This window comes from Salvia hispanica, chromosome 2 (genome assembly GCF_029641045.1).
Source record: "Salvia hispanica isolate PSC_SH4W2 chromosome 2, Shi_PSC_v1, whole genome shotgun sequence".
In the NCBI taxonomy this organism is placed as follows: Eukaryota; Viridiplantae; Streptophyta; class Magnoliopsida; order Lamiales; family Lamiaceae; genus Salvia; species Salvia hispanica.
Window position 1 is genome coordinate 30,763,567 of NC_142693.1, and position 26,224 is coordinate 30,789,790.

A 26,224-nucleotide genomic window follows, 5' to 3' on the forward strand; every position below is an offset into this window, starting at 1 on the left:
CTTGTTTGACATAGTGTATGCTTATTTGAATGGCTGTTAGGATGGCTGTAGAAAACATATGTATGGTTGTAGTAGTATATCAATAGCTATTGACATATTGTGTGTTTGTTTGAATAGTTATTGACATAGTCATATTTATGTGAGCAGGGTATGCTTGCCATAAACTTTATAAGATAATCAATAGGGTATGTCAGTATTATAAACTTTAACTATTAACATAAAGATAATTGTTCTCGCTATACATGGGATATACCTGTTCACGACAGAGTATACTTAATGTCTGAACTTCTGTTAATTGTGCTTGGTATATCTATTGACGTAATTTTAGTAATATACATGCACTTGCTGTCAACAAAGTATACTTGTTATTGTCATGATATTGTGTATAATTGATATAGATTTATTATATTTGATTTTAAACCAATAACAGAAAAATATCAAAGCAAAAAATGAGTACTTCACTATCTCAGAAAGAGTTAATGATTATTGAAAAAAAACAAAAGAAAAGTGTAAAGGATGAAAAACTGATTGAGATTGCTGAAAATTTATCTCAAAGGCTTCTAGTGAAAAGGAAGCCGTTGTTTTTTGTTAATACAATAAGCAAACTAAATTAGGAACACATTAATGCCGTGAAGGAGTTGGGTTTTGAGAGTGTCCTACATTTCAACATTTATTTCATTCCTAGTAGGTTAGCATTATCATTATTAAAAAGTTTTGATGAAAAAAAGTGCAAGATAAAGCTTTATAATGAGAAAAAAAATTCATATCACTGAAGAGGATGTGGAGCTTGTATACAGATTTCCAAGAGGTGACATTACTTACTCCAGAGATAAGTGGAAAACGTAATGCACCTTTCATGAGGGAGATAGCAGAACAATGTAATACGAAACCAAGAAACGTGAACCATAAAGCTGTTGAACAACTTATGTTAGCAGATCTTCAAGGAGGAACACAGTTCAAGAGAATGTTCTTGGTCCTATTAGAATCAGCATTGATTGAGCAATCAACATGTGGAATGATAAATTCTAAGATTGGAGAGATAATTGATGATCTGGATAACGTGAGAAATATCAATTGTTAATCATATGCAAGGTTTGTGCTCAAGTTTGCAATGGGAAATTGGTCGAAGACAGAGAAGAACACCTTTGCAGGACCACTTCCCTTCCTTATGGTATGCTTTACATTTTGCATTACAGATTATTAACCGTTAACGTGATTACATTGAGTTGTATGTGTAGTTGATATAGCTTGTACTATAGTTGACATAAGTTGTATTAGTTATTTAAGTGGCTTGTGTATTGAGTTGACACTACACACTAGTAATTGACATGCATTTTTTAACATATGCAGCTCTGCTACTTAGACAGAGTTACACAAGACAAGCGTTCTGTTCCTCGGACATTTCCATTAATGAAAGGATGGAAAAGTGAGCATCTTTAGGCTAGAGAAGATAGAGAGACCAGTGCAGAAGTTTTTGGTTTAGGACGTATAAAGAAGAGATACATTCATAATGAGGAGCAGCAGCAAGGGAATGAAGAACAAAGTCTTGATGTAGATGACAGTGGAGTTGGGTCTTCTTCTCAGAACCTACTCCCATCAGATATGGTGACAAATGTATTGCTACACGATGATTGCATCAATTTACAATAACCAGAGGTTGTCGATGTTACAACTGGCTCATGATTGGATAGAAGCAAACATGGACAAATTGCTTGAGCTAAACAACAAGTACAAGGAGTTGTTTAGTCGTAGAAATAAGAAGTGAACAAAAAGTGATTTTAATGATTGATGTTAACTTATATTTTGGATGAGTTTTAAAACTATTATTATGGATTCTGACTTTTGAACTTATCAGTTATATCAAATGTTAATCAGTTCAACAAATTATATTGAAATGTCAACAACCTATAACCAAATGTCAACAACTTGTATAAAGTGTCAACAACTCGGAAAACAAATATTATAATTAAAAAGAAAATCATACGATAGATGTGAATAGAGAGCAAAATCAAATATCACCAACTAATAAGAAAATGTCAATAACTTGTAGTATATTTTAACAACTAAAAAATAACTCTGATTGTTGTTGACATGGTTTGTACGTGTAGTTGACATGACTTTTAATTGTTGTTCACATGTTTTCTATGAGTAGTTGACATGGCTTGTACGTGTAGTTGACATAGTATGTAACATAGTTGACATGACTTGTATGTGTAGTTGACACGATATGTACCATGGTTGACATGACTTGTATGTGCCGTTGACACGATGTGCCGTTGACATGATTTTTAATTGTAATTAACCTTAAAAACATGAATTGTATTTGTAATTACCCCTCCAGGCAGGATTGGGGCAGTCTGGACGACCGCATCGACGAGGAGCACCCAACTTGTATTACACCACAACAACTGAGTTCTGAACACCACCGCATTACACAACATAAATTTTCAACGAATTAGGAAATCAATCAGCGTAGCAAAACTCAATGCGGTGTCATAATCTACTTGCGGTTGACATTTCGAAAATGTTGTGGATTATGTCAACTATACACATATAATGTCAACTATAAGTTGTTAAAATTTGATGCAAGCCATTGACGATAATACCCCTAGTTGACATAAACTACACGTTGTTGACATCGCGCGAAAATTGTGAATGAGTGGCTGCATCAAATGCCAACAACTTATAGTTGACATTATATGTGTATAGTTGACATGATTATGTCAACTAGGGGGTATTATCGTCATTTCATTTCTAAAATGGCGGAATATCAAATGTCAACAACTCGTATTAAAATGCCAACAACTAAAAAATAACACTTATAATTCACATATCAATAGCTAGAATATCAAATGTCAACAACTCGTATTAAAATGTCAACAACTAAAAAATAACACTTATAATTCATATATCAATAGCCAGAATATCAAATGTCAACAACTTAGCAAAATGTCAACAGCTTTCACCGACGACGACTTCCATTCATGCAATCAACGATTTATTGGTCAACAACTTATAGAAAAATGTCAACAACTTATATATCAAATGTTAACAGCTTGTCAACAACTTCTATATAGTGTCAACAACTCAAAAACAATTCTTGCAGTTAAAAACTAACAACTATTTTTTATCTTAATTTTTTTATTTGACACAAGTTCCGGCATCATGATCATACAACACATGTCAATAGCCTGCATATTAAATGTCAACAACTTACAGAAAAATGTCAACAGCTTATCAACAATAAATTTAAAACTTTCCAACAATCTCACATTTCCGAATCAAAAGCAAAATCGTTCAATTTCACAGCCACGAAGCTTGAATCAGAGACATATGAAGCAGCAACTACTCTTGGCGCTCAAATTCGTCACTCTAAGCGGCGCGTACATGTTCACGCGCTCCTGAACTCCGGTGCACAAGCTTTCACCTCAAGTGAAGAAAATTTTTGACCTTTCATCATGTAAGCACTCGGTTCCATATGATATCCTTCTTAATGAGCTGGTCAAGCATCTTCACACCTCTATCATATTGACCAGCCTAGCAACAATTTTCAATCAGAACACAGTAATGCCCTGCTTCTGCTGGAATACTCAGCTTAATCATCGCCTTCAACACATCAATACATCAAGCAAAATTTCATTTTTCATTTATTTAAGGGAGGAAATTTGGAATTAATACCTGCCACAATAATGTTCTACAAATTCAGACAGAAAAACTATTTGCTAGAAGAAGCTACAAAGCATCAGCTCCTTTACCCCTAAACCTATCCAAGAAAAACAATTTCAATTAAATCCATACTAAAACATCAGTTCTTGAACACACACACTCACACAATCACACTAAAATTTTCAATTCAATCCATACTTGAGATTATATGTGTAGTTGACATCAAATGTCAACAGCATGTCAATAGCTAAATGTCAATAGATCTACATTTACTCCATCCTAATAATCAACATTCTTGAGATTGCAAATAGATTACAAAATAATCAACATTTTTTTTTTCAAATAATGCAATTTTCTTCAAATAAAAACAAATGATTCACAGAAACAATTCTGAATTCAATTCTAACATATGATTACACTAAAATTTCTCCACAATTTTGGATTAATGCAACAAAATCATAGCACAATAAAAAGTCAACAAATCGATCTAATCAGAAACACCACATGCAAAATTCTCCCCTATATCTTCCGGAATAGCTTGCTTACTTGAGTTTAATCCAATTGACGCCGGCGCTTGCCCCCTCCTTCACGAAACTCTCACTGAACTTCTTTGACAGCTTCGGAGTTCAGAACAATGACCAACCTCAGAACAATATAATATTAGAATTCTAACAGGCTTTTCATCAAACAAGTAATGAGCAACAAATTACAAATTGCATTCTATCATCACAACAACTGAGTTCTGAACACCACCGCATTACACAACATAAATTTTCAACAAATTAGGAAATCAATCAGCATAGCAAAACTCAATCTAGAAAAAGAGCAAACTATCATAATTCATCAAATACGAATGTGTAATTCAATAATTCCTCAAAAAAACAACCAAAATCGCCACCAAAAATTGCATTTAATACTCAGATTATAAAAGAAAAAGATTAGTTATTCGTTACCTCGCAAAATTTGTACAATAACTACAGATGGATTGAGCTGAAATGCCTTAGATTCATGAAAATATTACTGATAAAAATAGGGGGAATAAAAGAAAAGAAAAAGCAGCGGGAAAAGCAGATGGTTTCCACAATGAGTGGAAATTGATCGTTGTTGACGCTTGCTGCTGCGCCGGAATTGCCAGAACGATTTTGCAATTGGTTTCTCCTCTTCCTCTTCGTTGGCGGAGAGGAACTGACGAGCCGCTTCTTCTTCAAATTTTGTTGTTTTTGTTAAAATTACTATTCTGCCCTTTCATATTAAATTAATCTTAAAATATTTATTGTGTGGCAAAATCTGGACCACTCATTTAATAAAAATGAGTGGTTGATATTGCATCTCATTTCTCAATTAGCCTAAATAATCTCAATTGAATATATAGAGTTCTATTAACCACAAATCCACCCTTAAAGACCGAACTAGAGACCAAATTAGGGCCACTCATTTTTCTTAATCTTATGGTTATGATTAATTTACAATTAATTTAATATTTTATTAAATAAAAACGTTTTTATTTTTAGATTTTTTTAATTTTTTTATTTTTAATTTTTTAAAAAAAAAAACTAATTCTTTTTATTTAATTTTTAAAAAATTTTTTTTTTAAATTTTTTTTTAAATTTTTTTTAAAATTTTTAAACTTTTTTTTTATTCGATAAAAACTTGCTGGAGTAAATAATGAACTATATTCACCACATAATGAACTAAATGAATGTATGTTATGAACTTATTAATTCGTTCAGTCGTGTTATTACTTCATTCCGTTAGTTTATTACTTCGTTTATTCATGTTATTACTTCATTCTATTAGTTTATTACTTCATTCCGTTACTTTATTACTTCATTCAGTCATGCTATTACATCATTCCATTAGTTTATTACTTCATAATGTGTTATGACATAATTATCTTTCAGTTGGGTTTAGGGTTATTACTTCATTATGTTAGTTTATTACTTCATTCAGTCATGTTATTACTTCATTCCGTTAGTTTATTACTTCATTCAGTCATGTTATTGTTATGAGCTTATTACTTCATTCAGTCGGGCTATTACTTAATTCCGTTAGTTTATTACTTCATTTATTCATGCTATTACTTCATTCTGTTAGTTTATTACTTCATTCTGTTAGTTTATTACTTCATTCAGTCATGTTATTACTTCATTCCATTAGTTTATTACTTCATAATGTGTTATGACATAATTATCTTTCAGTTGGGTTTAGGGTTATTACTTCATTCCGTTAGTTTATCACTTCATTCAATCATGTTATTTCATCATTCTATTAGTTTAGTACTTCATTTCGTTAGTTTATTATTTCATTCAGTCATGCTATTACTTCATTCCGTTAGTTTATTACTTCGTTCAGTTATGTTATTACTTCATTTCATTAGTTTACTACTTCATCTCATTAGTTTATTACTTCATTTTATTATTTTATTACTTCAAAATGTGTTATGACATAATTATCTTTCAGTTGAAGTAAATTCAGTATATAATGAATGCGAAAAATTACTTCATAACATACATTCATTTAGTTCATTATGTAGTAAATATAGTTCATTATTTACTCCAGCAAGTTTTTATCGATTAAAAAAAAAATTAATTTTTTTTTTAAAATAAAAAAAAAAAATTTAAAAAATTAAAAAAAAAAATTTAAAACGTTTTTATTTAATAAAATATTAAATTAATTCTAAATTAATCATAGTCATAAGATAAAGAAAAATAAGTGGCCCAAATTTGGTCTCTAGTTCGGTCTTTAAGAAGGGTTCAACATTGATCGCAACTATATATATATATATATAATACTCCAATACTTTTAAATTATTGAATTTACATAGATTACATGGAAAGAAAATTAAAACTATACTTTTGTAAATGATGGTTTTTGCCGTGAAAAGCCCTATAATTAGATTTTCTATTGGTCATTTTAAATTTTGTGTATAGTTAATTTTGTGACTTTTATTATGGGATAGATAAATGTAATTTTTATTGTGAGACTAAGAGAATTAGTTTACACGGCATTTTTTTGTAAATTTACACGGCAATGTTCTTTATAAAGTTACACGGCATTTTTTTAAAGCAGCACTGTACATATAATATAAGTGAACAGTCATGGGCGGAACTACGTATTCATGGGGAGGGATTTAAGTTTATCCCCTAATGAATTCTTTCTTTAAACTTTTTTTGTTATAAAATAATAAAATTTATTCATTATTTTATAAAAGCCCTTATTAATAAACTAAATCACCTAAAAATTTATTTTAAGTAAAATTTTAAAAATTTATACTCAACTTACGTTCATTTCTACGTTCGTCACTGGAACATGACCTCATTTTAAATATGTCAACATTTTCACACATTGCACATTTTACGAGATGCTTTAGTAATAAGAGTTATTAATATTTGTTTTATAAACGTTTTATTCTTCTTCAACCACATGGTATCGATTGTTGCTACATTTTCACCTCTGTAATTATCGATTCTTTAATTTCGTTCATTACCTCCTTCCTTTTCAACATCTGATCATTTAGTCATCTAAAATAATAGGAATATCGTGGTGAGGGTTGAAGATGATTTTAGAATTTCCAAAAAATTTTAAAAAGTAGAAAAATCAAGAAAATGGAACTCTTGGGAAGGGCACCTCTTACTGCGTCCACCACTGGTTGTGTCTGTCATTAGAAATCTTATTTAATTTTATTATATTACTAAATAGATTTCGTATTTTACTAATTCATTTCATTTATATATTATTAAAAAAAATTAATACGTCTTCCGTTCCATAAAATTAGTCAGCTTCCATTTTAGCAAGTTTTTGTCATTTTTGAGGTTATCTCATTTTTCATTAGCAATACTCTAATAACTTTATATTTCTCATACTTGACCAATTTCGTATCAAAATTTTTGTTGTCACAAATTCCATATTTTTATACACTAAATCACAAACAAATGAATCATAGGAGTATTATTAAACCTAACTTATTTAAATTAAATATGATTAAAAATGTAAAAGTGGAATAGAAGACCTCATTCGTCGCTCCCGCTGCGATGGCCTTCGATGTGTACACCATTTTCGACTTGTAGAACTTCTTCAATCTCGGTCGACTCTTTAAAAAAGGCATTTGTTTCACTTCCAAATCAAACTATAATTAATAGACGAGAGTCTACAAATATAGTCCATGGACAATAGAATTTGTGTATGTGCGGCCCTCATTGAATTTTATTAGCATTGATATTTGAGGTCTTTTAACTACTTTCGTGATATTTTTGCCATTTTTCAAACTTTTAGTCCATTTACTATATCTACTAACATGCCAATTTAAGGACAAATAATTTAATGAGTATTTTGATGTGATTTTTAGATTGGGTCCCAAACCACAACTTTTACAAGGTACAACCTCTCCCCACGCCTTTCCCCAGATATTATTCAACTCCCCGGATCATAGCTTTTAATTTACACTATTTATTATTTTAATTTTAAAATTAAAATACAGGAAAATATATAGTTCAAAAGTACTTCATAGATAATAAAATAAAATAACAATCCTAAAAATTAGAAAATTAAAATTTCTAAATATTGAAAATCATAAATCTATACTATTTAAAAGTGGCAGTTTGTTAAAATTACTAGAACAATCTTTTTGGAGGGAAAATGGAAAGTGACGTGTAATAAATGATGTCTCATTTATTTATTTACTTTATTTACATAAATAATTTGCAGAGAGAGTTCTTGAAAGTTGTGTTGCTGCAATGAAGCTTTCATTTTTTATCTATACTAATAGAAAAATGGAAAAAAAAATGCAGTGGACAAATTAATGGTCCAATCAAATGAGACTTCCCAAACAAGTTTTGAAATAATGATAAATAGAAGTAGAATTGGTTGAGAATTCATTTATTCATTCATGTGAACTAACGTGAACTAATTTTCTGATTGCAGTGCTAATCTCCTGGGGATATTCTGCCCGAAACCGGCGACCTCTCCGGCGACAAACAAAGGGCAACGCCGGCATGAAAGAACAGAGGGTGACGGCGGCCACCTAATGCAGTGGCTGTCGGGGCCGGGACGGCAACAACTGGGTTGGGGCGTGAAACCGAGAGAGATATGACAGAATGGCGGAAGAACCGGCGATGAAGGGCGGTGGAGCGGCGGGGCGGGCGGAAAGTGCGGCGACGAGTCGGGGCGGAAGGAGAGGCGGGTAGTAGCAGCTCCGATTGGGAAGATAAAGAGAGATAGGGAGAGGGAGAGGGAGAGGGAGAGGGAAATGGGGGCGCCGCCTCCTGTGTGTGAAGAAGTATTAGGGTTTGATAATTTATGTAGTAGTAGTAGTAAAATATTTGAGCTTTGTTTCAGGCTTTTTTATGTATTTTCTATAATAAATGAAAACAGCAGTATAACAGTTTTATACTAATTGATACTTTTTTTAACTAAATGGGGATTTAATTTGGATGTTGGGGTGATTAATTTATTTTATATCTGTCAAAATTTAAATAAATTAATTAATTTCCATGGCCAAAAATAATTATTATTAAAATATACTACGGAACAATAATTTGTATTGAACAATAAAATATACTACTATGTACTGAATAATACTCCCTCCGTCTCCCAAACTTTTTGTAATTTATTACTACTACGTTTTTGTAAGACTTTAAGTAAAAAAAAAAACCTAATTGATTATAAATAAATAAAGAATAATATATTAAAATTGAAAATAACTAAAATACCAAACTTAAAATTTCAAAGTTATCGGCTTATAGTTATAGTGAGATTTGAATATTCACTTGATGTATTTATGGAGTTAGTTCCCAATTAATTGTCGAAATTAATTATAGTAAATTCTACTATATTACTAATTATATTCTGTTAGAAAAGTTACAACACTAATTATATACAAATACCAAACCTAAAATTTCAAAAGTAATATGTTTTTAATTATTATAAATTTTGATATTTATTTCGATGTAGTATATATGTAGTTAATTTGCAATTATTCGAGAACTAATTTATAGTATGACACTAATTATATTTAATTATTATAACATGTTAATCTTTACTGAAAAAGTTAGTTTGTTAAAAAATTATTATAATAAATACTTATAATTTATACTTTTAGGTATATTTGATTATGCTTTCATTAATCTTTTTAATATGATCATAAATTTTATTATTTTATTAATAATATTTTTACTTTTATATTTTAATTATAATAAAAATCAAAATAAATTCATGTAAACAAACCAAACTAATGAACAATTTTTATTCCTTTCGAGTTATGCCAAAGTAGTTGAGTCATTATAATAAATATACTTACTACAATTTCGACTTTAAAGGTTTTTATTTTATTTATTTTATTGATTGGTACATTAAATTTATTGTGGTGTAATTAAATGATTGTAATGAATATTTGTACATCTAGATATTTACGAGATATAATATATTGTTTATATATTTTCTAGAATAAATGATGGACTTTGAATATTTTAATTAATGAATGAAAAGGGGTAAAAGAAAGTAACGCGGACAATTTTTTATCCGACACGAATCTGCGCGAAGTTAATCGATACAGACACGTACGTATAGGGTTTGGGACCTTTATAGGGTCGACTCAATAAGAACTCGAAGATTTCGGGTCGAGTTAGGGTCAGATTTCTTATGTCCCGTGCATAACATTGGTAATACATGGTTCATTTATTTTTATTTTATTTCTCCTCTTAGTTATTTTTGTCCATCTCTTTTTATATATATACTCCACTTAGTTCATAAATTAAAACATATAGAAATCGTATGCCGAATATGAAATGTTTCATTTGGATGGGGTTGGCAGGAGTATATTTTTCTTTTTGTTATTGTTTATGATATTATTAATTGTTTATAATGCTAAATACTTAATGTAATTAACACATTTTTAATCATAAATCTCATTATATTTTTATTATTCTTTTTCTTTAGTTATTTAGTTTATAAATTTTCTTTATTATTTGAAAATCATTTGTCCCGTGCATAGCACGGGAGTTGACGCTAGTACTAATAAAATCTACGGAGAGAAGAAGTGAAGGAATGAGAAGAAGTGGAGATGTATTTATAGAATTTTTTGAATAGATTAAAAAAATTGAAAAACCCCACCCACCCCTAGACATAGTGCTGGCACTAGAATCTTCAGTCCACTCATGAAAATTAAAGCGTTACGTCCACTTCCATATAATGCATGTGCCTTCTTTTTCTTCCAAATTCCACCCACACAAAGTAATAGTAAACACTATACTGTAAATCTATAATCAAGTGTCTGAATAAAAAAAGATCTGATTATAAATTCACCCATACTTGAATCTTTTACACTATAAGTTAACCAAACCTTATTATCATTTATTACTAGACTAACAGCAATGTCCATCCTCACAATCTTGTTTCTCCTCCTCATTTCTACTTCAGCAAAAGCTCAAAGAAGATCCTCCAACATCACCTTAGGCTCTTCCATCACACCCTCCTCCAACTCCTCCTGGCCTTCCCCCTCCGGCGTCTACGCCTTCGGATTCTTCCCCCAACAGGTCAACAGCTACGCTGTCGGCATCTTTCTTCCCGACAAAACTGTTGTCTGGACAGCCAATAGGAACAGCGGTCCAACCGCCCCTGACGACGTCGTCTCACTTCTACTATCCCCTGACGGCCGGCTAATCCTGCGCCGGAGGCAAGGCCAAGAGGAAGACGTCATCAGCCTATCTGCAACCATCACATCAGCGTCAATGCTCGACAACGGCAACTTTGTTCTCTATAGTTCCAATTCCGTAATCATCTGGCAGAGCTTTGATCACCTGACCAACACCCTCCTACCCGGCCAGCGCCTCCAGCCAGGGAAAGAGCTCTTCTCCAGCGCCTCAGAGACCGACTATGGGAGAGGGATTTTCAGGATGAAGATGCAGACCGATGGAAACCTCGTGCAGTATCCTATCAACACGCCCGACACAGCACCTAACCCTTACTATGCAACAGGCACAAACGGAGCAGGTAGTAACGTCTCTCTCAACCTCGACAACGACGGCAGACTCTATCTGTTCAACGGTAGCTTGCCTCTGATGAATATCACCAATGGTGGACTCCCTACGCAGGGATCCATCAATCTCATGAGGCTCGACGTCGGAGGAATCTTCCGCATCTACTCTTTCTCTCTCGATAATCTCACCATGACCAGGAGATGGTCCTCCACCGACGACGAGTGTGTTCCCAAAGGTTTCTGCGGTGTCAACTCCTTCTGCATTCTCATGGATAGTGCGCCGCAATGTCAGTGTCTTCCCGGTTTTGTCTCTGTTCAGTCCGGAAACTACACAGCTGGCTGTTCAAGAACCTTCTCGGCGTATGGCTGTCCCAAAACGGACGATATGAGAACAGTTGAAAACACCGAATGGGAGGATAACTCGTATGACATTTTGGACAAGTTGACAAGTAAAGAAGAGTGCAGCAAAGCATGCCTGGATGACTGCAACTGCGAAGCAGCCTTCTTCAAAGATAACCGATGCCGAAAGCAGAAGCTTCCGTTAAGATTCGGCATAAGGTCTCTGGGAAACTCAAACATGGCTCTCATTCGCTTCAATACAAACACGGTACCACCCGACATTGGAGGTAAAAAGAATCATCAAGAAAGAGCGGCGTACAGACATCCTCATCATTGGCATTGTGCTTATGTGTATAAGCGTCTTGGTATTATCGATTTCTGTGATTTTTATTCACAAGAAACGAAAGGACTACAACAAGATCAATAAAGACGAGGGAGCTACCTTTGTGGAGGGAATTTCACTGCAAGTGTTCACATTTGAGCATCTGGTTGAAGCAACAAACGGCTTCAAGGAAGAACTCGGGAGAGGAGCATCCGGCACGGTGTTCAAAGGGGTTCTACAAAATGGCCAGAAAACGGTGGTGGTGAAGAGGTTGGAGAAGGAAGTTGCACAAGGAGAGATAGAGTTCCAAACAGAGCTGAAGATGATTGGGAAGATGTATCACCGGAACCTAGTCCGGCTCCTAGGTTACTGCTTCGATAGAGTCAACAAACTGTTGGTGCTCGATTACATGAGCAACGGATCCCTTGCAGACATACTTTTCCATAAAGGGAAAAAGCCTAGCTGGGAGGAACGGATGACGATTGCTCGAGATATATCAAGGGGGATACTGTATTTGCACCAAGAGTGCGAGACGCAGATCATTCACTGCAATATAAAGCCTCAAAACATTCTCATGGACGATAACTGGCGCGCCAAGATATCGGATTTTGGGATGGCGAAGCTCCTGAAGCAAGATCAGACTAAAACGTATACTAGGATAAGAGGCACAAAAGGATATGTTGCACCTGAGTGGTACCAGAAGCAAGCGATCACAGTGAAAGCGGATGTGTATAGCTTTGGAGTGATGCTGCTGGAGATCATATGTTGTAGGAAGTGTGTTGATTCGGGCATGAATGAGGATGAGGCAATTCTTGAAGAATGGGTTTACGACTGTTATGCAACGGGGAAGATTGGGAGTTTGGTCGGGGATGAGATGGTGGAGGAGAGGAAAGTAGAGAGGATGGTGAAGATAGGGATATGGTGTGTGCAATATGATCCATCGCTGCGTCCAACTATGAAGAAAGTTCTGCTAATGTTGGAGGGCACTATGGAGATTCCCATACCTCCTAGACCCACTTCTTTCTTGAGTTCCTAGTTTTAAAAGAGAGTGATCTTATGTTTTTTTCCTTTTGTTTTGAATAACGTCTTGTAACTTGCTTGTCATAATGCAAATCGCATCATTTCTCTTAAGTCTAACTATTCATTCACAAGTATAGATGTATAGTTGTGGAATTTTCTTTTATACCAAGACTTCAATATGATAGTTACACCAAAAATTGAAAAGAAAAAAAAAACATTCGTGGAAATTAGACTGTCACCTTTGTAGAATTTTGGTCCACTCTTGGAAAAAAAGGCATTATGTAACTTTAATAAAAACCAGAGTGCATACTTAAATAAGTAAGTTTGCCATTCTCCAAATTTCGGTTGAACGAAATATATGCTTCTCACTGCCAAGAAGATATATATGTATAAATAGGACAAGAGAAATATTTCGCAACTCTAATTTTCTTTTTTTATCAGAGAAGAACAGAAATTAAATCTATTGAGATTAATTCAAGTAAAAAAAATATTTTTACTTTAAGTAAAATACTATTTTAAACGTTATACTCTTTACCCATAACAATATCTAAATATCTAATACAAATAGTAATTCCTGTCCCATAATAAACGTTATACTCTACCCATTCGAGTCTGTGGAAATTAACAGCACTAGAATGTTAGTCCACTCTTGGAAATCAAAGCGTTACGTTCACTTCCAATAAATGTATGTGCCATTTTTCCAAATTGCGGTCCTACAAAGAAAACGCTGACTCTTTCCCTACAATAAGATCCATGAAATCAAAGAAAAAGAACATCTGATGAATTTTAAAATCATTCAATTTAAAATATCAAATAAACAGATCCCAGTGTCCCTTATTTAAACTTTTAATCATAAGAATAACTAATACTCAGTCTGTTCATCAATAAATGTCATATTTTGCCATTTTTGTTAGCAATGTCCATCTTCACAATGTTGTTTCTCCTTCTGATATCTTCAGCAGCAAAAGCTCAAATAGGATCATCCAACATCACATTAGGCTCTTCCCTCACACCCACCTCCAACTCCTACTGGACTTCCCCCTCCGGAGTCTACGCCTTCGGATTCTTCCCTCATCGCGTCAACAGCTACAACATCGGCATCTTTCTTCCCAACAAAACCGCCGTCTGAACTGCTAATAGGGACGGCGATCCAACCGTCCCTAACGACTTCATCTCCCTGCTACTATCTACAGACGGCAGGCTAATCCTGCGCCGGAGGCAAGGCCAAGACGTAGACGTCATCTGTAACAGCCCGGCATTTCTAGGGTATAATAAATACGGCGACTGTTAGCTAGGCGAACTTAAGGCAACAAGAAATGTAGACTAGGGTTTCATTTAAAGAGATTTGACCAACTATTTAATGAAGATCAAGGCAACAAGTCAACGGCTTTAAATACGAAAACAAGATTTAAAGCTAACATAGGCTAAGCTCAAAAGTCAAAGGTTTATTGTTGCTCCAACAAAACGCAATAATTCACCATATTCTAATTCGAAGAAATAAGTTCAACCAACCAAAGATAAATAGTTTCAAAATATTCAGCGGAAGCATTCCAAGAGAAAGCGAAGCCATGTATGAGGACACGACTACACTCAAAATCCCAACCATCCATATTATTCGATTCAACTGTCTCAACACCACCAACTGCCCATCGCCGCTCAACCTGCACATAGGGAAAACACATGCAGGGCTGAGTATTTTAAACATACTCTGTGGACTCATGCCAAAACATTTTTATAGTTATGTCACCCTTACCATAGTGAACTCAAGGTTTTTGCATTTATTTAAAGAGTAGCATCGAGTATCACAAAAATATATCATGGACTGGCCAGTCAAATAGTACCTCCCATTTTCTCATCTATCAACAATTCATATGGTGCGACGAAGTGTGGCCACACTTTCGCCCACGAGACCGGCTGACTAGCAAGGACGGCTCCCGATCTCCCGTGTACACTAGCCTGATAGGGTTTGCGACCCTACTCAGACCCGAATTCGTTTATATAGCCCTATAGCCTAATGGAGCGCACTCACAATCTAGGCATCAGGCACACACAATATCAAAAAATAATCATAGGCATGGCATAACAGTTTAATCCACCCTTATCGCTCCACTGTCACGATTTGCAACATAAGAGAGAGTTTAAGAATAATGCCCACCTCGATTTCCTTCGATTTCAAAATATGCACTTCTTCTTGTTATCACACCGGGAACGCGAACTATCACCTTTAGTTCATATATTTCAAATAAGTCTCAATCATGGATCAAAATCATGCATGATGTCACGTTTCCCTTTTCCCATCGATTATTTTCAATGTCACCAATCAAAATCAAAGTACGATTATCATATCATTTTTATTCACACAACAATTCCAGATTTATCATCAAATCGTGTCACGCATGAGTGTTTCCCACACACAACACATGTGTGCACGCATACCGAGGCGTGCACACACACACACACACGGTCACACACCCACACATGCATCCAAATTCATCGATTAATTTTGCCTTAACTCGTTCTAAATGCATGTGGACTCAAGAACACCGATTGATCGGTAGAAAAAGAAAAAATCAAAAATAAAAATACCTTTTCAATAGAACAATCGGTAGAAAACAAGTAAGATCTTGATTCTTCAACAAATTCTCGAATTGAAGCTTCAATCCTTCTCCAAAAGATGAAGAATTAATGGAGAAAGTAAAAGAAAAATTTGAGAGAGAGTGGGGATAGAGAGATCGGCGAGATAGAGGGAGAGGGGGACGGTTTTTTTTTGTGCTGCTAGGGTTTGGTTCTCACTCTTATTTATAGAGTGCAAGATAAAATCCAATAATTAAATAATCAAGATTTGGAGAAGATTTGGTGGGTGATTGGCGTTAAAAATGGTTAAGAGAATAGGGGATTTCGAGTTTTTGGCTATTTAATTAGCCTATGCTTTAATTTGAATATTTCACGGAGTAGAATAAAATATCACGGAGCAAGAAAATAATAAATATTATCCCCAATTAAATATGGAATAGGCGTGTAGTTTGACTTCTTCAAAAGGGATTTAACAAAAATCCTAATTAAATTAGGATATGGTAAGATCTTCTTAGATTTGGCAAGATATGCTAGAATATTTGAATTTATTTAAGGAAGAGAATAAACAAGGGATCAAATAATATAATAATAAAATCCCTTCTCCTATAAAACATAGGATTTTCGAAAATCCCCCTAGAGACAAATATAGGGGCCGAAAATTTCATCAATTAAAAAGGAATAATCGGACTTTGGATTTAATTTGGATAATTATTCCAAGCAATAATTAAATCCAAGAAAAATAGGATTTCTTTCCAATAAATAGGAGGGTCGAAAATTCCACATACTTAAATAATGCTCCTATTAAATTCTCACTCATCCTTTAGGAAAATAATTCACCACAATTATTATTTCTCCCCACATTAAAATATCCATATATTCGAATTTCACCTCCACTTCACATTTTCCAACGACTTTGACCATTCCACGGCCACGTCATATTTTCCAAAATATTGACTATTCAATAGCCACGTCACATATTCAACAAGTTTGACTATTCAACTCAAACTCAACTCCATATCGCAATTAGGTCACAAAGAACACTGCAATAATTTCACTCATCATTTAATCCACATATCATAGCATTAAAAGCATTTAATGCAAAATTTTCACGTCTCTAAAATTAGGGTTCGAAAAAGCGGGGCGTTACATCATCAGCCCCTCCGTAGCCATCGCATCAGCGTTAATGCTCGACAGCGGCAACTTTGTATTGTACGATTCTGATTCAAGAATAATCTAGCAGAGCTTCGACAACCCGACCAACACCCTCCTACCCGGCCAGCGCCTCCAGCCAGGGAAAGAGCTCTTCTCCAGCGCCTCAGAGACCGACTATGGGAAAGGGATTTTCAGGCTGGAGATGCAGACCGATGGAAACCTCGTGCAGTATCCTATCAACACGCTGGACACGGGGACTTTCGCTTACTATGCATCAGGCACAAACGGAGCAGGTAGTAACGTCTCTCTCAACCTCGACATCGATAGCCGACTTTATCTGCTCAACCGTAGCTTGCTTCTGAAGAATATATCCAATGGTGGATTCCCTACGCAAGGATACATCAATCTCATGAGGCTCGACGTCGGAGGAATCTTCTGCATCTACTCTCTCTCACTCGATAATCTCACCATTACTAGGAGATGGTTCTCCACGGACGACGAGTGTGTTCCAAAAGGTTTTTGCGGAGTCAACGCCTTCTGTATTCTGATGGATAATGCGCCAGAATGTCAGTGCTTTCCCGGTTTCGTCTCTGTTCAGTCCGGCAACAACACAGCCGGCTGTTCAAGAAACTTCTCGGCGCATGGCTGTCCCAAAACGGACGATATGGGAACAGTCGAAAACACCAAATAGGAGGATAACTCGTATGAGATTTTGAATATAACGAGTAAACAAGAGTGCAGCAAAGCATGCCTCGATGACTGCAACTGTGAAGCAGCTTTCTTCAAAGATAACATATGCCGAAAGCAAAAGCTTCCATTAAGATTCGGAAAAAGGTCTCTCGGAAACTCAAACATGGCTCTCATTCGCTTCAATACAAACACGGTGGTACCCGACATTGGAGGTAAAATAATCAACAAGAAAGAGCGGTGTATAGACATCCTCATCATCGGTATTGTTCTTATGTCTATAGGCGTCTTAGCATTGTCAATTTCTGGGATCTTGTTTCACAAGATACGAAAAGACTACAACAAGAACAGTAAGGACGACAGAGCTAACTTTGTGGAGGGAATTTAGTTGCAAGCATTCACATTCGAGCATCTCTCCGAAGCAACAGACGGCTTCAAGGAAGAGCTCGGGAAAGGAGCTTCCGGCACTGTGTTCAAAGGGGTTCTGCAAAATGGCCAGAAAACGGTGGCGGTGAAGAGGTTGGAGAAGGAAATAGAACGAGGAGAGATAGAGTTCCAGACAGAGCTGAATACGATCGGGAAGATGTATCACCGGAACCTAGTCCGGCTCCTACGCTATTGCTTCGATGGAGACAACAAACTGCTGGTGTTTGAGTACATGAGCAACGGAACCCTTGCAGACATACTTTTTAATCAAGAGAAACGGCTTAGCTGGGAGGAACGGATGAAGATTTCTCGAGATATATCGAGGGGGATACTGTATCTACACCAAGAGTGTGAGACGCAGATCATTCATTGCGATATAAAACCTCAGAACATACTCATGGACAATAACTGGCGTGCCAAGATATCGGATTTTGGGGTGGCAAAGCTCCTAAAGCAAGATCAGACTAATACACATACAGGGATAAGAGGCACTAAGGGCTATGTTGCACCTGAGTGGTACCAAAAGCAGACGATCACGGTGAAAGCAGACATTTATAGCTTCGGAGTGATGCTGTTGGAGAGCATATGTTGTAGGAAGTTTGTTGATTGGAGCAGAAGTGAGGATGAGGCCATTCTCGAGGATTGGGTTTACGACTATTATTCATCGAGGATGATTGGAAATCTCGTGGGAGATGATATGGTGGAGGAATGGAGAGTGGAGAGGATGGTGAAGATAGGGATATGGTGTGTGCAGTATGATCCGTCGTTGCGTCCAACTATGAAGAGAGTTCTGCTAATGTTGGAGGGAACTGTGGAGATTCCAATACCTCCAAGACCTTCTTCCTTCTCAAGTTTCCCCTAGCTTGATTTACTATACAAGTGTGTAAGATTAGAGGTCACATTCAGTCTAGAAACTCAAAGATAGAGTGCTAAAGAGTAGAGAAAGAAGCAAGTAGAAACTAGTCGTTAGAGTTAGTTTGTTTGTTAGAAAGTAGCTGTTGAGGCTCTTGTTTCTTGTTTCTGTTAGTTAGTGGCAGTTACCACTTTAGTGTCATGTATTAATAGCTCAATTTCTTGTATCTTGTAGAGTCAGAAATTAATCAATTAAGAAACCCTCTCTCTCTTTTTCCTCTTCAAGATTAGTGTGTGTTTTCTGTGTGTGTGAGATTATTCAAACCGTGAGTGTGTGAGATAATCAGAGTGTTTAGATCTTGCTGTGCTAACAAGTGGCACCGTCCGGTGGGAAATTTGAAGCTGTGTCTTTCCAGAAGTGTTCAGCCGATTTTCAGAGATGGCAGCAAGATTTAGATGTAGAAAAAGTCACAGGTAAAAATATGATTATGGCATGTGGAAGATGAAGATGAAGGGTGTGTTGATTCAGCAGGGTTTGGCTACAGTTCTTACACCTGCGGAGAAAGGGAAGGCTCCCGTTCTTGATGAGAAATCTCAGGCCAAGATGGATGAAATGCAACTCAAAGCCCACAGTGCAGTGATCTTGTGCTTGGGAGACAAAGTGCTGAGAGAAGTTCAAGAATCCAAGACAGCTCTGGAGATTCTACAAAAATTGGATGAAGTCTATTTGGCTAAGTCTTTAGCAAATAGACTTTACTTGAAGAAAAGACTCTACCCCTACAGTTTTGCTGTGGATAGTTCCATCACAGAGCAGCTGGAGGAGTTTAACAAGATTGTTGATGATCTTGGCTCTGTGGATGTCAAGATTTCTATGAAGACAAGGCCATCCTGACACTCAATGCCCTGCCTAGCTCTTACGATCAACTGAGTGATGCCAATATCTATGGCAGAGATAAGCCAATCACTTATACAGAGGTGTATTCATCCCTCATGGCTAAGGAGCTCCAGAAAAGTACCAGCAAGGGCACTGATGTGCAAGCTACAGAGGCATTAAATATCAAGAATTTCAAGAAGCAAAAGTTCAAAAAAGAAATATGATGATCCTAAAGCCTCCATCTCTGATTCTCATATGAAACCAGATCTTGCCACTGGTGCAAGAAGCCTGGGCATCTCAAGAAAGACTGTTTTGCATGGAAGAGGAAGCAAGCCTCTGAAGGAAAGGGCAGAATACTTTTGATTGTGTGGAGCGTGTAGACCCTTGAAGATGCTAGACTGTATAGACTGTGTGCACAGAAAAGAATAACAAGTTTCCTAGGTCCAGCAAATCCACTAAATCACAGGGTCAAGGAACTCACTGGTCGTTGGGAAAAATCTCGGTCGTCGGACACACAGAATTCTTCTTCAAAAACCCTCAACCACTTATACTAAACTTAGCACAGGGAAGTAGGGATCGATCCCACAGAGATGGATGCGTAATGAACATGCTCAAGGATTTGGAAATTAGTTTTGGGTTGGCTGTTGCCACGCATTTTTTTGGGTTGAGGAAATTAGACTAAACTTGGAATTGAAATCTGCTACGCTAACAGCTAGATCTAGGCAAAACAGAAATCATGCATGTAAACTGAAATCGAAACAATCACTAGATCTAAGAAACTATTCTAAATTACCTAGACCTGAGGAATAAACTGACGGTGGGGACCATGATTGGAAAAGCAGAGTACGGACGAAAAGCTGGGAAACAACTAACTAATGTACTAACTAACAGCGACATCATCTTCTTCAAATCAAATTGCATCAAAACGCAGCAGAAACAGGCGTGAAGCGTAATCGGAAAACGAGTAGACTGGAATTAAATAATTTAGCGAAGAACAATTATGAACTAAACAGATCTACGGCTACTAGACGAAGTAAAACAGAAAGGAAATAGAAAACTCAAAAATCCATGCACAACTTGAAATCCCCTGTTCAGATCCAACCTCGAATGCTAAATCCACTCCGGATCCATGCATCCGACACAAACTCCGGCCAAAAACATTCCATAACTTCAGATTCAACAAACAACCTCCGATCAACAACCACAACACAGATCTACAGCCAAATTCCCCAGATCAAGAACCAAAGTGACAAAAACAGAGATTAACATGCAACTTGCCGAAATAAAACTTTGAATAACAGGATCAACGTAGATCAATACGAGATAACACCAATATAACAGAAACTAAAGGAATGCATAGATAATTAGTAACAGCAACAACCAAATCGACTTCCAAAAGTGAAGTTCGAACGAAATAAAGTGCAAAGAACCGAAAGTAAATAGATTGTATCTTCGCCCTTCACGCGGACGGTGTTACGACTGACTTTCTCTCGGAAGATGAGACCCTTAAAACCCTAAACTACCCCAGAACTTCCATTTCCCAAGTGTGTGTGTTGTGTGTGAGCTAAGAGAGAAAATTGTGTGTGTATTGTGTGTTGAATGCTCCTTTATTTATAGGCGTTGAAGTGGGGCCCAGCGAGGTATAGATAGTCTTTGTTGCCCTCAGCTATTGACTCCCTTCTTTTAGCCTCCTTTTCCTTCAATTCTTCTCACTTTTCCTTCATTCCTTCGCTAGTCCGTTTCCTCCAACTTCTCCTGGATCTAGCGATTCTGTCACACACCTGGCTTAAAAACTGTATTAGACCTAGTAAAATATAGTGCTTTTAACCATATAACCGATGCATGAAATTAGCCTTATCAAACTGCTCACACTTAAACCATACTTGTCCTCAAGTATAAAGACAATAAACAGAATAAGGCGAATTTCAAAGCAAGGTTATCCTCTGACCGACTCTTTAGACTCTAGACAGACTCCTAGACCTAGACATAACTGACGCAAAACACTTTAAGAAAAACACATAAACACATAAACACATATGCATGAGCTAGCTTCAACTTTTAGGCAACCGTCCCCACAAGATTAAGGTCAATCCAACAGGCTACACTCCTCCAAATAGGCCCATTCCCTACCTCTACCTAGCCAATCTGTCAGTTCGTCAAGATAGCCTCTAACTTACCTAATTGTTGGATTCACTCGATCGCTCATTCCTCACCAGGGATGTTAGGATCGATTCTCTCTTAATTTATTGCCACACCACTGAAGCGTTGGGTTATGAGAGTTTCCTCCTCTTTTCCTGGGTCAGGTTATTAATGTTCCTGCCCTTAGACACCTTCCCCCTAGACTTCGTCCAGCTTATACCTCCTTCTTTTTTCTATATTTTCATTTTATTTTTTTATTTTTTTTTCCTTTTTCTCTTTTTTTTCTTTGGACTTTGTCCAGCTTATTCCTCCATTTTCTCTTCTCTCCTCTGGACTTCGTCCAGCTTATAACTCCTTACCCTGGACTTCGTCCAGCTTATACCTTCATAACCCAATTCCCCTATTTTTCTCCTTCATGACTCTTCTCCCTAAGCATTTAGTGGCGGCCCCTTTACATGTGTTAGCTCGAAGTTGTTTAAGGCTTATAACTCGCTTTTATAGTGGGGCTTCACAACTAAGTAAGTAAAGGCATCCTCTATCGTTCTTACTTCATTCAGATTGACTTGGATTATTAAAGGAAAAGACTTCTAAGTTGAAATACCTCCTATTTTCAATTACTTTCACTAAGGAGATCATGTCGTATTATATTCACTGGCTCATGCGACACAAACAAAAACTAGACCTAAAGACTCCTATCATGCTGACGACTACATGCATTGACTCATCTCCCCCTCCCACTTCACTCAAGCTTGTCCCCAAGTCATCGTCGTGAAGGGGGGGAACAGAGAGATCAATGCAACACTCAACAACAGTGTATGAAATTTAAAACTTCTCACACGTAGACCGAACAATGGGCTAAGTGGGAGAAGACACAACAAAACAGAAAATATAAACTTCTCACACTTAGACCAAGCATTGGGCTAAGTGGGAGAAAACAGAAACAAAACAAAAAATATAAACTTCTCACACTTAGACCAAGCATTGGGCTAAGTGGGAGAAAACAGAAACAAATAGCATTTAACAAATAGACAACAAAAACAAAGACAGATAACTGAAAGCAAAAATTAAAAGTTACTTGGTCATGGGGGTGATTCACTTCTGGGGCTGGCTCCCTCGAGAGCCAGACTGGGGTGGGATTCCGGGTCGGGTCATCTACACTTTCTTTTTCGCCGGCTGCTCCGGCTCCACTTCTTCCTGTTCTGGTTGGTCAGATACTGGCTTCCTGATCATAGACTTTGATTTCGTAGGGATTGACACTTGCTTGGGGACGGGTGGGGAGACCATCTGCTTGAGCGGTTGCGGTGGTCGCTGGACGGAGGGACTGCTCTGGTCGGGTTGCTTGACCTCACTGCTGGACCAGGAGTTACCTTCGACTGGGTCAAGGGGAGTGTCTTCTGCAACCATTTCATCATCTTCATTACAAGGTCCACCGCCCCCGTCATGCGCTCGTTTTGTTTGGCGGACTTCACCGCCAAATCTGCAATATTGCCCCTCAGGGTCTTCACCTCTTCCAGGCTTTCGTTCGATTATTTTCTAATCCCCCCAAGTTCCTTCACCATTTCCTTCCTCATTACCTGCATCTCTTTCCTCACATCCTGAACATCCTTCCGCAGCTCTTCAACTTCTTCACTCGGCATGGCCTCCGCAACCTCCTCTGTCTTCGCCTTCACCTTTTCCCCTACCATGTAGAAGAATGTTTGTTTCCCGTGCGCTTGAAGCAACCCCTTATTGAAAAAGTATTCAACACTGAAAACCTTAGGGGGCTCGCACATTACGACTAAGGGTGCGGCTTTGGCTATCTTCATTTCTACATTCCGCTGGAGGTAGGCGCCTAGGAGGTGGCAGGTATACATATGGCGAGCAGGGTTGCTTGTCATTTGATGACATGCTTGAGCCAGCCAATAACCCAGATGTACCTTAACGCCCTTTGCCATGCACCAAGTGAAATAAATGTCGGTAGTTGTAAGAGCTGAATTAGCAGTTCCCATTAAGTTGTAGCTGATAAACGTCTGAGCAAAACGAAGGATTCTGTCCTCGATGTGAGAAGCCTTCGAGTAGCTTGACTTGAATGTCCCTGCCTTGGAGTGAGTGATTAGTTCCCATGCGGCTTGCACTTTAAAACCCGGCGTATTCTTCGGCACACCGATCATCCTCTCATTCCATATCCCTTCATCATCCTCTCAGTTCCCATGCTCATCTCGTGTTCTTCATTAAAAAGCCTGAAAGTTATGGAGTCCACGTCAAGATCAGTGGTGTTCTTCAATCGGAATGTGGAGAAGAATTCCCTTGCTAGGACCACCGGCAATCTCTCCTGGTTGTGCTTTAGCAACCACTCGAACCCTATTGAATAGATACATGCGCAGAAATCTTCATCGCATGCGATCATCCGAAGTTCCTTGGAGCTGTACTGCTTCCCAGACTTAGCCATTTTCTCTGCACTGCATCGTTCCTTGTACACTGTGGCCCGTTTCTGATCGTCGAACTGCTTCATCGACTCTAGCAGTTCCTTAGTCAGCCAAATCTCTGGTCGTCCCAGGACAAATTCCTCTTCAGGCTCCCCAAGTTCAGAGTCAGACTCATGGGTAGGCTTGTCTTGTTCCTCGGCAGAGGGATCTTCGGTCACTAGGGAAAGGGTCTCCTCAACCTCCTGGACGGAGGGAGCTTTCCTTGACCGTGTAGACGTGGTCGCCGCTGCCTTTCATTTTCTCGTTCTCTCCTTGACCAGGCGACGTTCCTCTGCCTCCTCAGTATCTGGAACTAAGTCATCAACTTCGTCGAGCAGACTCTTCCTGGTCATCCACCAGGTCCACGATCAAATTCAGCCCTTCCTCAACGGGCTCCGGTACTCCAGTAACATGTAGATCTGTTTCTTCCACAAATTTTTCCGGGGTTTCCCCCATATCATCCACCATCGGGGTTGCCCCCTCTTCCATGGGTTCAGGGGTCGGACCCCTGAAATCAGTTGGGGTTTCATCCCCAGTTTCTATAGGTTTCTATAGGGGTTTCCCCCTTAACTACCAACGTTTGAACAGGGGTTTCCCCCTCAGCAACTTCTACCACAACAGGGGTTTCCCCCTCAACAATACTTTCCACAACAGGGGGTTTCCCCCTCAGCATCTTTCTTACCCTCAGAATTAGGGTTTTCGTCACCTTGTTGTTCGGTTTCCACCTCTGTTCCACCGTTCGTCTGCCCACCATCCTCCGGCCGTTCGTGCACCGCCTTTTCATTATCCACCTCCCGTGAAGCGGTTTCTGCATGTTGAGATCCAGAGTCTCGAGGCCCTTCTTCTTGGAGAACTGCCGGTTGCGCCGCCGAATCCGCTGGAATTATCAGTGATGGTATGGCCGCCGCGGATGTCATTAGGCTAGCGGAGAACAGAGCGTACACTTCCTTCGCTTTCTCGACGCTCCCCAATTGCTGCGTTAACTCTGCTAACAGGACTGCGTCATACACCGTTTACTGCGAACTTTCAGTGGTTTGGGTTGAATCCATTACTGTAGATCTGAAATTAGAAAGAAACTTGGTCGAATTTGGTTAGGGTTTGTGTTCTAGAGAGAAAACGAAAGTAGAGAGAAGGGAGAGGAAATTCGGTTTTTCGTTGATTGAGATTATTGGAGAGAAGCGACGGTTGCCTTTTCTGATGAAAAGATGGTGCGGTTGCAGGTGTGATGTAAGCAACCTTACAACTCCCATAAATATCGGCTAAATTTTGAAATTCAAATTATCTCCATCCCTCCTTGACCTCTTCCTCCAGGCTCTCCTTGACTTCTTCCTCCAGGCTCTCCTTCCCTAGCAGACTTCCCTGACCATGACCATAAAAAATATGAAGGCGCCAGACTCCTAGGTCGAGGTTAGAATATAAGGCATCGGTTCCCTTCGGAGTTTGGTGCTTCGAAAATATTTTTGGGAGATTTAAATTGTATATACATTTTTTTTTATTTTCCTTTGTTTGAAAAGCAGTTAGACTATTTACACCTTCCCTCTTGAGTATTCCCGAGATTCCCTGGTTCAGTGTATATATCCAAAAATGTCAATCAATTTACCTGACCCAGGAATCCGTCGAGAATACCTTCTCGTCTGTCTAGGTGATAGTAGAGAGTGCACGTAGTGGCATTTCCTCCACTACACACAACTCAGAATTATCCCTATAGACTTTCACTCTATGACCATTAACAAGAAAAGGGACCGAGTTAGAGGCAC

At 37.7% G+C, this 26,224-nt stretch overlaps 1 protein-coding gene and 1 pseudogene across 1 annotated transcript; both read left to right on the forward strand.

Moving 5' to 3' along the window:
• The first annotated feature begins 10,900 nt into the window (after window positions 1–10,900).
• Window positions 10,901–13,392, forward strand: LOC148932140 (G-type lectin S-receptor-like serine/threonine-protein kinase LECRK3; annotated as a pseudogene).
• A 4,506-nt stretch (window positions 13,393–17,898) lies between these two features.
• On the forward strand, window positions 17,899–19,020 carry LOC148932141 (G-type lectin S-receptor-like serine/threonine-protein kinase LECRK2). Its single transcript, XM_089065005.1, has 2 exons — window positions 17,899–18,082; window positions 18,155–19,020. The coding sequence occupies exons 1-2, from the start codon at window positions 17,899–17,901 to the stop codon at window positions 19,018–19,020; spliced, it is 1,050 nt and encodes a 349-aa protein (XP_088921131.1).
• The last annotated feature ends 7,204 nt before the right edge of the window (window positions 19,021–26,224 follow it).

Excerpts from the sequence above, each read along its gene's own strand:
- LOC148932141 (XM_089065005.1), top strand. The coding sequence starts at position 17,899 with ATGGCTCTCATTCGCTTCAATACAAACACGGTGGTACCCGACATTGGA. Across the intron at positions 18,083-18,154 it reads AAAAGACTACAACAAGAACA|CAACAGACGGCTTCAAGGAA; the intron begins GTAAGGACGACA and ends ATCTCTCCGAAG.